Source organism: Vigna umbellata, chromosome 8, assembly GCF_029865625.1.
Source record: "Vigna umbellata cultivar VRB3 chromosome 8, Vumbellata_1.0, whole genome shotgun sequence".
Classification (NCBI taxonomy): domain Eukaryota; kingdom Viridiplantae; phylum Streptophyta; class Magnoliopsida; order Fabales; family Fabaceae; genus Vigna; species Vigna umbellata.
Window position 1 is genome coordinate 33,717,004 of NC_142172.1, and position 14,686 is coordinate 33,731,689.

Below are 14,686 nucleotides of genomic sequence, written 5' to 3' on the forward strand. Positions count from 1 at the left end.
ACCTCGGGTTAAGGGGTGGAATTCAAAATGATAAGCTTGCTTTTGAGAAAATAATAATAATAATGCATCAAGAAGAGATAAAGATGGAGGTAACGTCTACCAATCTGCTAAGAAATAAAAAGAGGGGGCAATAATTACCGAATGAAAAAAGAAAGAAACATGGATGGTACGTGGCGTAAGTTTTAGATTAGATCTATTGATCCTTTTTAATTTAAACTATTATGGGTGAAGGTGGCCATAAATGATAGGTTCATGGGGAAGCAATGAACAGGAATACTATAAGTGACTGCCTTTGAAAACTGTTACCACATTATAAATATATGCATATTATTATTATTATATAAAACACACATGATAGTTGTCTCATCTCATGTATAAAATAAAAACCACACTATATATAAACTAGGCAGCAGAAGAAATGAGTAGCTAAAATATTGAGTGAGTGGTTAGAGCTTGAGACTAACAATGGACGGTCTAGTTCAGCTGCAGAAGAACCTCGTTGATTACACTGCTTCTCTATTTCATGAGGTAACTCAGTATATGCTTTAAAAGAAAGGTTCACGAGTTATGTTTACTGGTTTATCTGATTTCTGGTTTACTTTGTTATCTCCGGGGTGTCTTTGTTTTCTTCAAAAAGGGTTTTTTAGATGAACAATTTAACCAGCTTCAGCAACTTCAAGATGAAAGTAACCCAGATTTTGTGGTTGAAGTGGTCACTCTCTTTTTTGAAGACGCCGAGAGGCTTCTTAACGAGCTCTCGAAAACACTGTAAGGGCACTGCAATATCCTGTTTTATTATACATCTTTAGACCAAGGAATCATGTCTCTTTGGGAACCTCTTTCCTGTCTCTACTCTTGAATAATGTTGATTCATTTGGCTCTAACAGAGGCCAACCTAGCATTGATTTTAAAAAGTTGGATGCTCATGTTCATCAGTTGAAGGGTAGCAGCTCCAGGTAGAATTTTCCTCAAAACAAACCATGTTGGTAATGTTGTCTTTGTTTTCTTAAGTCGGTGGAAGTTGTATCCACCTTCTGTCACTAGAAATACAACATTTTTAGTCTCAGTTCAGTTGTTTTGTTTTTGCCAGTAACATGTAGCATAGTGGCATGACCCTCATCTTTGTTTTTGCCAATACACGTCCATTTGTCTTACCTCACTATTTGGTGTTTATACAAGTATCTTAAATTTGATCAAGTTATTGGAAATGTAGCATTGGAGCACAGAGAGTTCACAGAGTCTGCATTTCCTTCCGAAACTCTTGCGAGGAGCAAAATGTTGAAGGGTAAGGTTTCCATATCAAAACACACTTCACTAATATGGTGTGTGTTAAAATCTTCATATGTTAATATGAAATAAAATCTTGGTGTTCAGGTGTCTTAAAAACTTGCAACAAGTGACACATGAGTACTCCTTGGTGAAAAACAAGCTTGAAACTCTCCTCAGGGTAAGGGCATATGGTGCTTTCTATAAAATCCTGAGAAGCCTTAAAATTTTTAGTTTTTATCTTTTGACTTGTGTGATTGTAGATGGAGCAACAGATTTTGGCTGCTGGTGGATAGGTTTGTGGGTAGTGTGACACGAAGCAGAATGGTTTGCTGCAACTAGAATTTGGAAATAACACTCAGAACAACCATGTCTAATCTGCAAACCAAACAGACCCACTTCTATGTTGTATTTTTCACTTTGTGTATGATTTTGTCAAGTGGATCATGGTCTTGAAATTTATCATTTGAGCAAGAGTTGACCTATATTTAGTCCAAAATTTTTGCCAACGAAATGTCATCTATAATATGCACATCCTAATGCAGGGGCAAACGAGTTCTCATAATGTGAATCCCTCAAACACAGATTGCAAAACTACATTCATTTACGTTCCACTAGCACTGGCCATGCACCTGCTTTTAGAATCGATATATAGCAAGCATGTTTTTCGACAGTCACAAATTTGTCAGCAATGAACTGAGAAATCCTAGAGTAAATTGAGAGTAACAATCAGAATGAATTGAGAATATTTTAAATAGAATGATACTGACAGTTGGAATAGTTTTGCAGTGTTTTCCATTATCGGAGTATGTAAGAATTTGTTGTTTAGAAGGAATGGAAGGTGGTGGTTGGTGTTGATGTGTTGTGAGGAAAATTTGTAGTTAGGATTATTCAATGTTGTTTGGTCTGAAATGAGGTACATTGAATGCATTGGTGTATTTTAGAAGGTCAACTTGTTTCAGATACGTGAGATGTCTCCTGGTCAGCACGTCATTTGCAGACAAGATCCAAAACCAAGCCAAGATAGCTGTAATAATCACTCATGACAGAGTAGCTCGCCATTTTTTTTTTCTCCTCAGTCACCGAAGACCATCTTTATTAATAAATATCAAACATTTTTTATACCACACACTTATCTAAACGATATGAAACTATTCCATGTATATAGTCAGATTTTCACAGCATATCATCAAGTTCAATTTTGTAGTTTAAGAAAATAATAGTAGTTTAGAAGTTGGTAGTGTTCTTCTGATAAGGAATCTATAAAGATTAAAATGGTGTTATGGGAAAGATCCAAAACGTTGGTATGACAAGTTTTGGTCTTATCTACTTGCAAAGTTATTTTGACTATTAGTTTCCAGCTGGGTTGTTTCTGTTTGGAGTTATTATTAGAAATTCTACATTGATATAGGTCAATTTAAAATAGATAAATTTAAGATGGATAAGTAGGTCCAAATTTAACTTTACAAATTGATTTGGTAAGGTTAAATTAAGTTTAAGTTCACTAATCAATAATTTTATCTATGTTTTACTTTTCTTCATATTACATCTCTTCGATAAGGTATGTGTATGCATGTATCTAAAACAATAAGGAGAGTCCATAATATGATAGTTAAAAATTTTTATCATAATGCAATTATAAATAAATCGTAAAATCATTTTTATTTATGAGTATTGATTTATTTACACTAAATTGTTAATTATATTAACTCGTGTTATTAAAAAATAATACAAATTCAATCTGACTTAATTTATTTTATTCACAATAAAACGGGTCATTCGGTCTAATTCAATTCGACTCACCACGGTTGGTCATTTAGTGAGTCAATTTAATTCAACTTATTTATTAATAAGTCGAAAAAATTTGAATCTGACTCGACCTACCATGGGTTGGCGTGTTAAACGTGTTGGCTTACCTAATTACAAGTTTTTTTAAAATAAAAAAAATTACATTTCTTTTGTAATTCAAATTTAAATAATTTCACTCTAAAATAACAATTTAAAATAAAAAAAATTAACATACAACTCAAACGTAATCCAAAAGCAAACCCAAAAAACGAATAAATAAGTTTATAATATTGGTAATTTTTGTGTCACTTATTGATTTATAAGATTAGAGTCTTGAATGGATAAATTTATAATATTTTACTCTCTTGAAACATCTATTTCTTTATTTTCATTTATAATATAATACATATGTTAACTAATAATATTGAAACATAAAATAATAAATAATTAAATTAAACTATGTGGGTTGGTGAGTCAACATGGATAACTTGACTCAGCACGGGTTCAATCCGGATGAACCGAGTTCTAAGTAAACCAGATTGAAACTTGTCCCATATAAAAAATTTCATTTTTTTCAAATCCAACTTGGTCTGAACCCGTGATAAGCCGAATTGACTCGCGGGTTCTAATCCACTTTTACAACACTATTAATAATTTTAACAAAATCTATTCATAAACACTTCCTGGTATTACATTAGCATCTCTTTTAGGCCTTGTTCACATGGGAGGATTTGTGAGAGATGATTTGGGGGAGAGTGAGGGTAAATTTTTTGTTGTTTGTTTGAGTGGATTTGAAAGTAATTGAGAGTAGATTTGGAAGTAAAGTTTGTAAGAATTAGTGTAGGATTTGATTGATGTGACAAATTTAAAAAATTTGTTTAAATGGTAGAAATTAAAGATTACCAAAATGTCCCTAGTTATATTTAATTGAAAGAATGTTTATAAAAAGTAAAAAATTAACATTAATTATTAAAATTAATTTTAAAAATGTACAAAATCGTGCTCTGCCTAAACCGTGCTAGGGTTTTACAAACCAGCTACGCAAGAACCCTCAGGGGCCGTCCAGAACAAAATAAGGAAGAAAGATGGTGGCTGACAGGACCCGAGTAGGGGGAGAACCTCGACGAAATCGACAGAGAACTTGTCCTTTCAATTGAGAAGTTGCAAGAGATCCAAGACGAGCTGGAAAAGGTACCAATTCTTCAATATCCCACCCGCTTTCCTTCTTCCTCTTTTTTTGTTTTTTCAATATCGTGGATTACGGATCTTCCCTCGTCTTTTTTTGAGGTTTTTATGTGACGTTGGAAATGTGACTCTGCTTTTGGAGCCTCCGAATTGCACGTGCTAAATGTGATTGCTTTTATGTTTGATTATCTGTTTCTGGTTTCGGAACGTATTGTTTGTGCTTTGTTTTATTTGTTGGCTGTGTTGTTTTAGATCAATGAAGAAGTCAGCGAATACAGACATAAAATTGGGAATCGAATACAAGTTTTTTTATATATGTGAGTGTAACCGTAACCGAATACGGTTTACATATAATCGAATAACTGCATGCATGTTTTTCACTGTGGTATTTTAGAATAACTCGAGGGTAAAGTTGACTTTTTAAACAAAATCCTCTCAAATTCTCGCGGGTGATAAAAATATAACATATCTCGCAAATCCGTTTAAATTATTCTTCGCAAATTTATTCAAACGAACACATTTTAATCAACGCTCGCATTTCCTTTTGAACAGGGTAATTCTTCATGTGAACAGAGCGTTAATGGAAATTTCAGTTGTAATTTCTTAGTTTCTTCATATTTTTTATTTTTAGTCTTCTTGGATTTCTACTTACCTATGCCAAGTTTAATATCAATTAATTACGTTTTTATCAGTTATATTCTTAACATGTATTATAATCTTAAGTAATTTATACGTATACTTGTGTTTTTCTTATTGTGTTTCATCGGATAGAAATAGTAAAATAGTAAATTACACAACTATTTTAGTCACAACTTCGTAAAATGTAACAAAGCATGTAAAATGATTTGGTAGAGGACCTATATAAAATATATAATATTTAAAAATACATCCTATAAAGCTGAAAGAAATATACATAAATTAAAATATTTACAAGAAATAAGTTCAAATAAAATATTTATTTTCAAGTGTATATAATAAAATCATTGCAAGTCACAATAAATATATATATATATATATATATATATATATATATATATATATATATATATATATATATATATATATATATATATGAGGATAAGTTATTAAAACAATTTTTTTATCATAAGAAATTATATATAAAAAGAGACATTTAATTAACAAATAAAAACAATTCAATCTCATTCAAATAAAATCTTAAACCAATAATATAGGTTATACATTATCTATTTATCAAGGGTATTTAACAATATAAATATCATATGACACATCTTGAAAGATTAAGTATTTACATATTAACATATAATCTAATTCAAAACTTAATTTACAAGTAAATTAAAGAATAATCAATTATGGTAAATTTATTATAATCAATATCACACTTTATTTTGTCATTACTTAATATTTTATCTTGTATAACTGGATCATTAGAAGTAAGAAGAGATTTATGTAACTACAAATTGATATAATTCTCAATGCTTAATACATAAATCAATAAACAATTCGTATATCATTTCAACTATCTAACTACAAATTCATAGAAGTTTCGTCATTCTCAATAATCAATTCCATACAACATGATTAACTTAAACAAACAAAAATAAACTTATTTAAATGATGATTTTTTCACTAAAGCAAAAATTGAATTTAAAATAAGATTGATTTTAAACTCTATTATCGCTCAGTAAAAATAAGCTAACAGTAAGGTTTTTGGATTTATGTTCTATTCTATTTTTATTTGAGTGAAAATATAAGAAAACTAAACTCTTGTACCAACAAAAAAAAAAATTCAAATGTTTATTCAAATCCACTTTACCAAATATAATTTCAAACAATTCAAAATATCAACGATTCAAAATTTACTCAAACAATATCCTTTACTCATTTCAATTAAACATTACCCATTATTATATTTTTAGTTCACAACACCCTTAAATTAATGCAATTTAACAACTAAAAAATAACAGTTCACCAAATAAACTTATCAACATGAATATTCAATTCAAAATATTCTAAAATAAGTATTTATTAATCCAAAATTAAAAAACAATCAATTTAAACAAAACATCATCCTAGTATAGAAACCAAAACTTTGTCACCAAGTTACATTCACATCAATATCATCTATCTTAACATCTATCAAAAACATAAATAGTTTCCTTATTTATATTTTTTTATTGTAAAGAAAGTTCTAATTCAAACACATACTTACTCAAAATCTAAAAACCTAAAGCAAAATATAAAAACAGTTAAATTTAAGTATGAGTTTAAACAAGTTAAGATAATCTATTTTTTCAACTGATCTTCACCAAAATTAATGACAAAATTATAAAATAAATAAATAACAAATCTCTAAGTAAATAGGAACTTAATCTATTTAAAAATCTAATTAACTAAAATTGATCCTTAAACCGCCAACCTACAATCAAGTATGATTTAAAAAATAAACTAGATATAAAAGACCTTAAAAAAAGAGAAGATATTTGTTAAGAGAAGAAAAAGAAAAGAGAAATTTAGGATGTTACAATTTTATTAGAAACAAATAATTATAGTATTTTCTAGTTCATGTCAAATTTTTCGTTGTAAGAAAAATAATTATTTTATTTATCACATTAAGATTTTTATAATAACAATAATTCAATAGATAAACACGGTGAAAGTGTCTTGAAAATACGAATCCACGTGCTTGCGTTGGTATTAGTCAGGAATTTTCCAATATTTCTTATTATACCTCAACTATTTTTATTCTTATTTCTTATTATTTTAAGTATGCGCAAAAACATGTGTATATTGTTTAAAATTCAGATTATGATAAACCAAATTCTAAATTAGTTTAGATATATAACTCAGAAGTTGGAGGAGAAATAGGATTTGTTAAAGGTGATAGTTGGAGACTCATAGACTCTTCTATTGACCAGCTCAATATGAACAAGTTTGATTATTAAAAAACATTTATTGCAATAAGTGAGATTTTAAATATATTTTAAAATCTTATATATCGTTCTATTTATTTATTAAACGTTAAACTTTTGAAATTTTTCATTTATATTTAACTGTGATTTTTAAAGTTTAAGATACTATCAGTTACTCTTTTATTATTTATATATTTACTTTTAATAACTTTACATACATCGTAATATATATAAAAATAAAAATTATAAATATTGTGTTAAAGCTAATCATGTTTATTCATTAAAAAATGGAAAGAGTAATATTTATTTCTAAAATATAGCATGACTCAATCAAGACCTTTCTATATGATATTTAAAGACCTTTAATATAAATTCAATGAATACAATAATTTTTTTATCTAATAATATAATGGTTTTCAGAGTTCAAATTTATCCTAATATTAATAATCGATCAATGTTTACCATCTCTAACTTCTGTGTTTATTCATCACTCAAGTCCTTTCCAAATCCCAAAACTTTGATATTGGACGTATTATGATTATCACAATTGTCAAATCAATTGATTAGTTGCTAATTAATACGGAGTAGGTTTGCTTCTCAATGACATGTATTTAAAAAATAATAATATTTCTTTTCAACTGCAGTTTAATAAAATAGTGTACTTAGATTTTTTACATTACAATATTTATTTATACACCATAACAAATATATACATATAAAGAAATTAGTTATTATTTTTGTAATAAATTGAACTTTTTGTGAAAAGAAAAGCGTGGGGAGCGAAGGGATAGAAGCGTTTGGAGTCTGAAAAATGAAGAGATGATTGGGGGCCCAAAATTTGAATTCGAAAAGCGAAGAGACAAACAGAGACCTATCCCTCTACATCCTATTCTGTGGTATTGTTTCAAACCACACTATATATATCCTTCCTAACACCACATCCTCTGCCGTAACAAGATAACGAGACAAAAACCCTAGATAACCCCTTTTCTTCAACCTCTCAGTATGGCCAAAAAGAAAATGTCTCATTCAGCCAATTCTCAAGAACCCAAGCACTCCCAAAACGAAACACAAACCATATCAATGGCTACCCTGACCGATGATTCCTATCTTCAACAGATTCAGAGCCTCAGAAACCTCAATGCCAAACTTCTTAAGGAGACCGCTGAGCGCCGCCAACAGATTGACTCCCTCCAGTCGGAGCTACACTGCTCCGCCATCTCCAACAACGACATAGTCGCTGCCTTCGACTTAGAGAAGGTAGTCACTTCGGTTGTCGTGGACAGCCACGTCAAGGAGATGAATCTCTTATTTGGCACACTCCTTGGAGAGAAGAATCGCGAGGTTGAACGTCTCCATCGTGAACGGGAAAGCCTCGCTGTGCGGTTCCAGAACGAGACGAAGCTGTTTGAGGAGAGTGTAAAGAGGGAGGGGAAGCTTCGAGAAGAAGCGGAGAAGCTTAGGTTGGAAGGTGAAAATATGTTGTTGCAGAAACAGAGAGACGTCTCGGAGTTGAAAATGGAGCGAGATTCGGCCCTGAAGAGCTCTCGAGAATCGTTTGAGGCTGTTGAAACGTTGAAGGAAGAGATTGAAGGGTTGAGAAGAGGGAAGGATGAGTTTGTGAAGCTAAGCAAAAGTCAGAAGCAGAAAATAGGTAATCTTGAAGAGGAGTTGACACGAGTCAACGAGTCTTTGAAGATGCAAGAGGAGTCCGTGCGTGTCAGGCTTGACAGTGCGGACGAGAAACTTGGTCTTGCGACGCAGAGGGCGGAGGAGATGACGAGGGAGATCAGTTCCTTGATCGAGGAGAAGAAGAAGATAGAAAAGGTTGTTGAGACGTTGACGGAGGAGAATGTTGGTGTTCGTAAGAGTTTGAATGTGGCTATGAAGGATTTGGGTGATAAGCAGCATGAGGTTGATGAAGCTCTTAGAGTCAAAGGTGAAATAGAGGAGGTGAAGGTTAATCTAGAAAGTGAAATTGTTGGTTTGAGAGTCAAAATCAAAGAATTGGAAGAGTCTTACATGAAGTTTGAAAAGGAAAACTTGCAGTTGCTTTCAGAAGTTGACACTTATAGAAGTGCTGTGAAAGAGGTGGAAGTTGAGAAGGAAAAGATGAAGAAAGAGTTTGAGGAGGAAAAGAAGAAAATGGAGAAATTAGAGCTGCTAACTGCAAAATTGCAGGAAACGGTTGTGAAGAGAGATGCTGATATGGGACAAATGAGAAGTGATAGAGATAAGCTGGGTGAGAATGAAAAGAAGCTGGAGGGCAATGTGAGTGTTTTGAGAAAGGAAAATGAGGCATTGCAGAGTAAGCTTTTGGAGGCAAGAAAGGAAGTTGAGGATGTGAGCGCTAAGATTGATGTTTGGTGCAAAAATTGGAACAAAGCCCTTGCACTGTTGCAGCATACGGCTACACTTGTGTCTCAACAGAAGGATATTGAAGAGGAGGTGATCCGAAATGGTAAGAATGTTGAAGAAATGGAAGAAATAGCTGTTGAAGAAGTGGAAAAAATAAAGAAGGCATTTGAAAGCAAAGAGGAGATGCTGGATGAAATGAAGCAGAAGGTGGTTTCATTGAACAAGTCTGTGGTGGATGCTCACAAAAGTAAGAACATATGGACTGTGTTATCTTCTGCAACTACAATTTTTGCTGCTGCTTTGGTTGCTTATGTTGCTAGAGGACGTTGAATCATTATCCTATTAACTTAGATGAATAACTTTATATCTTACTTGTAATATGATCAAGATGGTTTAGCCGAATATGAATGTCTTGATCTTTATAAAATTTTATCCTTATTATATAGAACAATATGTTGTTTGTTATAATGTTTTTGGCAGGAGAAATGGTTTAGTATTTCAGAGTAACTAAGCAATATATTTTGTTAATTTCTGCATGTGTTTTTTTGGGATTTATATCATTTCTTAACATCTGTTTTTTGTAATTATGTGTGTTACTTAAAAATATAAAATCACAAATTATATATATTTGTTTTTTTTAATTGTGTTTTCATATAATTTTAACCATAAGTAAGATATTATATTTTCAAAACATTTTGGGAACTGTAATTAAGTTTTTTAATGACATGTAAGAATAATTTATGATATTAAAGTAAATACGATTATTAAAGTAAAAAATGTTTATATAATATTAATGTACAAATAAAATTTATAATAAAAATACTATAAGTCAATATTCAGTTTCATATTTTTATAATTTTAAATTTTATTTTTAATATAAATACACGATTATTAAAGAAATGTTATAGTTAAATAGTATTCTTTATAGAAGATATTTTTATAAGTTTTTAATTTTTTAGTAGTTATTGATAAAAAAAATATTATATTTATAAATATTTTAATTATTATATTTATATTTTTACAATTTCATTAATTTAAATTGAAATACTTTTATTATTTTTTAAATTTATACATTTTTTAATGAAAATTACTCCTTACTAAGTTAAAAATTAATGGAAAATTATGATATAATTTTTTTAAGTGTAGTAAGGTAAGTGTCATCTTCTCCATGACCTACGTCATGAAATAAATAATGCTACATGCAACAAAAATTAAAATATAAAATGTTTCAAAGTTTATAAATATTAATTTTTGTTTGGGTATAAGATGGAAGGTCCATTTAAAACAATTTTTTTTGTTACGTGTTTGTTGATTGGTTTGGCAAGCATACCGAATCGTTTCAAGTAATAAATCATGATAAGATCAGTTATCGTTTTTCCTCGTTTTTCCGAAACTCGTAATACTACAGAATTGTGTGATTAACAACTCGTTTAGACTCACATCCATTTACAAGCATGTGCAAGAAAGATAAATTTAAAAGAAAGATAAATTTACAATTAATTACATGGTTGGACTTTTGTGTTTGAAGGCGCTTAGAAATGGAATAAACTAGAAATTGTATGAAATGACATTGTGTAAGACCCATGAAAAATATCTACAATAATACATAATAGTAATTTTTATTAATATTAATATTGGTAGTAATAATTTTCTTATGGATAGAAAATATAATTAATAAGAAAATTATTGTAAGAAAACTTAAAAAAAATTATGATAGAGAATTAAGGGTTCAAAATTTTGAGAACCAATTTTAGAAGTTTTTAAAATATAAAATAAAAAATAATAATAAAAAAAATGAATAGTAAAAAAAAGTGAATAGTGACAAAGGGATAAGCCATCCACAGTGGTGCATATAACGATCAGATAAGTTTTGGATTAAAATAATATTTTTAATAAAATAATATTAAAAAAATGAATAGTAAAAAAAAACTTAGTGTCAAAATTTTGGCCTATAAATAACAAGCAGGGGAGGCTGAATTGCACCCAGAAGAAGTAGAGAAATGTAGTGAGAAATAAAATTTAGGAAGAATTTGAAGTAAGAATTTAGAGGATGATTCTGGAAAAGATGTAAGGGAGCTAACCTTTCTTTCTAGGCTTTTATGTTAATAATTTAATATTATTTTATGACTATTCATGTCTTAAATTATTGTGTATGTCTATGTATTAGTTATTCAACTGTTCAGGCTTGAATTTATGTGTTAGTACTGTTAATATAAAACTATGTTGTTATTTTGAATCTGTGAATAAGAAATTTGTTAAAAACTAGTTGAGGAACAATTTGGCTAAGGAAAAACTTGGTACTTACTTTGTCCATTGTGACGCACCTATCTTTCTTGGAAGTCAACTCGACAAGTTTTTAACTTAAATCCTATTGAACAAATTATATACTGTTAAATTATACTCAATTGATATAAAATATGTGATGAATTCATTATGTTGGATATGAATATGAACATGTGATGAGTCTCGTGGAGAGACTCTATAGTGACATTTTATTAGTGTAACCGTTGATGTTGAGGGTCGCGTTGGGAAGGTCATCCTAATACTTTAATAACTCTCCAATCTCAATTAGAGAAGGATGAATTATATGGTGAGAGGGGCAGGAGGTCCTAGTCTATATGCCGATTTTGGACATAGGTGTTAATGAACTAACCTTGTGATGACAAGGTGGAGTGTATTTGGCCATGATTTTTGTATGGGGAGTGAAGGTCACCACAAGTGCACAATCACCCGTGACTTCCATCAATGTTCTATTTGGATAATAAGAGTCTAGTATAATCGTGTGCATATTACATGAATATGAGTTATATGTAATAGTAGTATCATGCATCATTTTTAATAGCATGTTGCATGATAGCTAACCCTTACTTGTTTATGTATGTGCTGGAAAATCATATTTGTGCGATGATCGTATGACGTGGTTGTTATACAGAAGCATATGAGGAAATCTGGGAGGATTGATGTCAGAAAAAAAATGATGTGGCACTCCACACCGTCAGCCAGGTCAACGCTTTTTTAACGCCGTTAGTTTTACAGGAAGAAAAATTATGGTTTCCTTAAGGAGAAGGCCAAAATGTAGATTAATTTGAAAGAGGGACTAAAAACAAATTCGCTTGATAGTTTAGGGACTAAAAACATATTTAACCATTTAATTAACTTAGGCCAAAACTATAAGACAAGTTATGGTGATAATATAAAGGTGAGTGGAATATGCTCTAAAAGAGGTTATTTTTATTATATTGTTTTTTGTTTTTAAATAACAAATCAAAATAAAAAAACAAAAAATTCAAATAAAACAAAACAAAACTTAAAAACAAATCAAAAGAATTACAAAATTAAAAAATATCAAATAAATATAACATAAAAGTTTCAAAAAATTTAACATAAAATTTCAAATAAAAAAACACATACATAAGAAACAAATAAAAATAACAAAAAAATTATAAAAAAGAGCAAAAATTAAATATTGCAAAATTTAGATAACTAATTCAAATCAATTAACGATGTTAAATTTTAAATAAAAATTAATTAATTTTTATTTATCCTTTCTAACACCAAATCCTACAGTGACAAATTAATTAACAATTTCTTTGTAACACCACAATTAATTAATTTTTATTTATCCCTTACCTCTCTATAAAAGAAAATATCACATTCAGCGTAACCCAAACACAAACATGTTAGTTGTTAACACCCAATTTTGTCCGAATAAATAAAATTTATCACAAAAATAAATAAAAAAAAACAAAAAAATAAAAATATTATTTGTTTTACTGTGTGCACCCCCAAATTAAATTTTTAACCCTTAGCCCAATGGTTCAAAATAATCTCATACTTTTTTACTTCCTCACCACTATTTTTTCTTATCACATTCACTCTCCACATCACCATCCACGTCACCTATATTTTTCATTTACTATTACATTTTTCATGTATTTACTTTTTATTTTTATTTTTATTCTTTTCTCCTAACTTTTCTAATTTTTCCACTTACTTTTTTTCATTATATTTTATTTCATCTCATTTCTCCTCCCACCTTTTATATTATTTCTTTCACTTATTTTTCACATTAACTTTTACTGTTTACTATATTTTATTTCACTTACTTTTTCCACCCATTTTTTATATTATTTCATTCATTTATTTTTCATATTAATTTTTACTATTTCCTATATTTTATTTCACCTATTTTCTCCACCAACTTTTTACATTATTTCTTTAACTTATTTTTTACATTAACTTTTACTATTTACTATATTTTATTTCACCTACTTTCTCCACCAACTTTTAATATTATTTCTTTCACTTATTTTCAACATTAATCTTTTCTATTAACTTTTTTTATTATATTTTATTTCACTTAATTTCTCCTCCATATATATATATTATTTTAATTCTATCCACAAGATCTTTGTATTAAATTGATATAAAAAGAAGCATATTGATTGGTTCAAATAGTAACCATTGTTATTTTTTAACCATGTTATCCATGGTTTCTTAAATTTCAAAATGATTATTGGTATCAATATTATAATTTAAAAGATAATTGATACAGAAATATGAAAAGAGAATAATTATAATTATAAAAATTAAGCAGTAATTAAATGTATTTTTTACTTTGAATTAAGTGTATAAATAATTATGAATTTTGATTCTTATTTACTCTTTTTTATAATGAGTTTTAAAAGAATAATTTTCTTAACTTAAAATACTTTATAATGAGAGTATTGGTTAAGTAGATTTTTTTTCAAAGAAATTAAAATTTTAAATTATGAAAGTAATTTTATTACTTTATATTGTAAACTTAAAAAAATACAAATAGCTCATAAATTTTAATGCTATCTTTTCTTTCTCACCTTTTTATCTTTCTAAGTGTTTATTATATTGTCTCTCCATCTCTACCCTAAGTCTTTGTTCTTTCTCTTTTTAAAGCTCTATTAGATATTTAAAATTAAATATTTTTATTTCGTAAATTTTAGATTAAAATTTGAATTATTTAACATATTTAATTTTGCATATAAATAATCAATTACTCTATTTAAGTTAATAATTTGAAATTTGAAATATTTCTAAATTTAATGTATACTTGGTACTCATAACAAATACCAAAAATTAATTTAATTTAAATCAAACATAACAAATTTACGAGATAACTGTTTATAAACTTGCAAATACCATGCATAGACTTAAAATATTAA

The 14,686-nt window shown here is 28.8% G+C and overlaps 2 protein-coding genes across 2 annotated transcripts; both read left to right on the top strand.

Annotated features, from left to right (window-relative positions):
- Positions 1-327: 327 nt before the first annotated feature.
- LOC148194542 (histidine-containing phosphotransfer protein 1-like) lies at positions 328-1,751 on the top strand. The gene is made up of 6 exons (XM_088095701.1): positions 328-528; positions 638-768; positions 888-956; positions 1,214-1,285; positions 1,375-1,447; positions 1,530-1,751. The coding sequence occupies exons 1-6, from the start codon at positions 466-468 to the stop codon at positions 1,560-1,562; spliced, it is 441 nt and encodes a 146-aa protein (XP_087951827.1). The 5' UTR covers positions 328-465; the 3' UTR covers positions 1,563-1,751.
- A 6,323-nt stretch (positions 1,752-8,074) lies between these two features.
- LOC124826951 (uncharacterized) lies at positions 8,075-10,024 on the top strand. Its single transcript, XM_047299925.2, has one exon. It carries the CDS (start codon positions 8,136-8,138, stop codon positions 9,816-9,818), a length of 1,683 nt encoding a protein of 560 aa, XP_047155881.2. The 5' UTR covers positions 8,075-8,135; the 3' UTR covers positions 9,819-10,024.
- Positions 10,025-14,686: the final 4,662 nt, after the last annotated feature.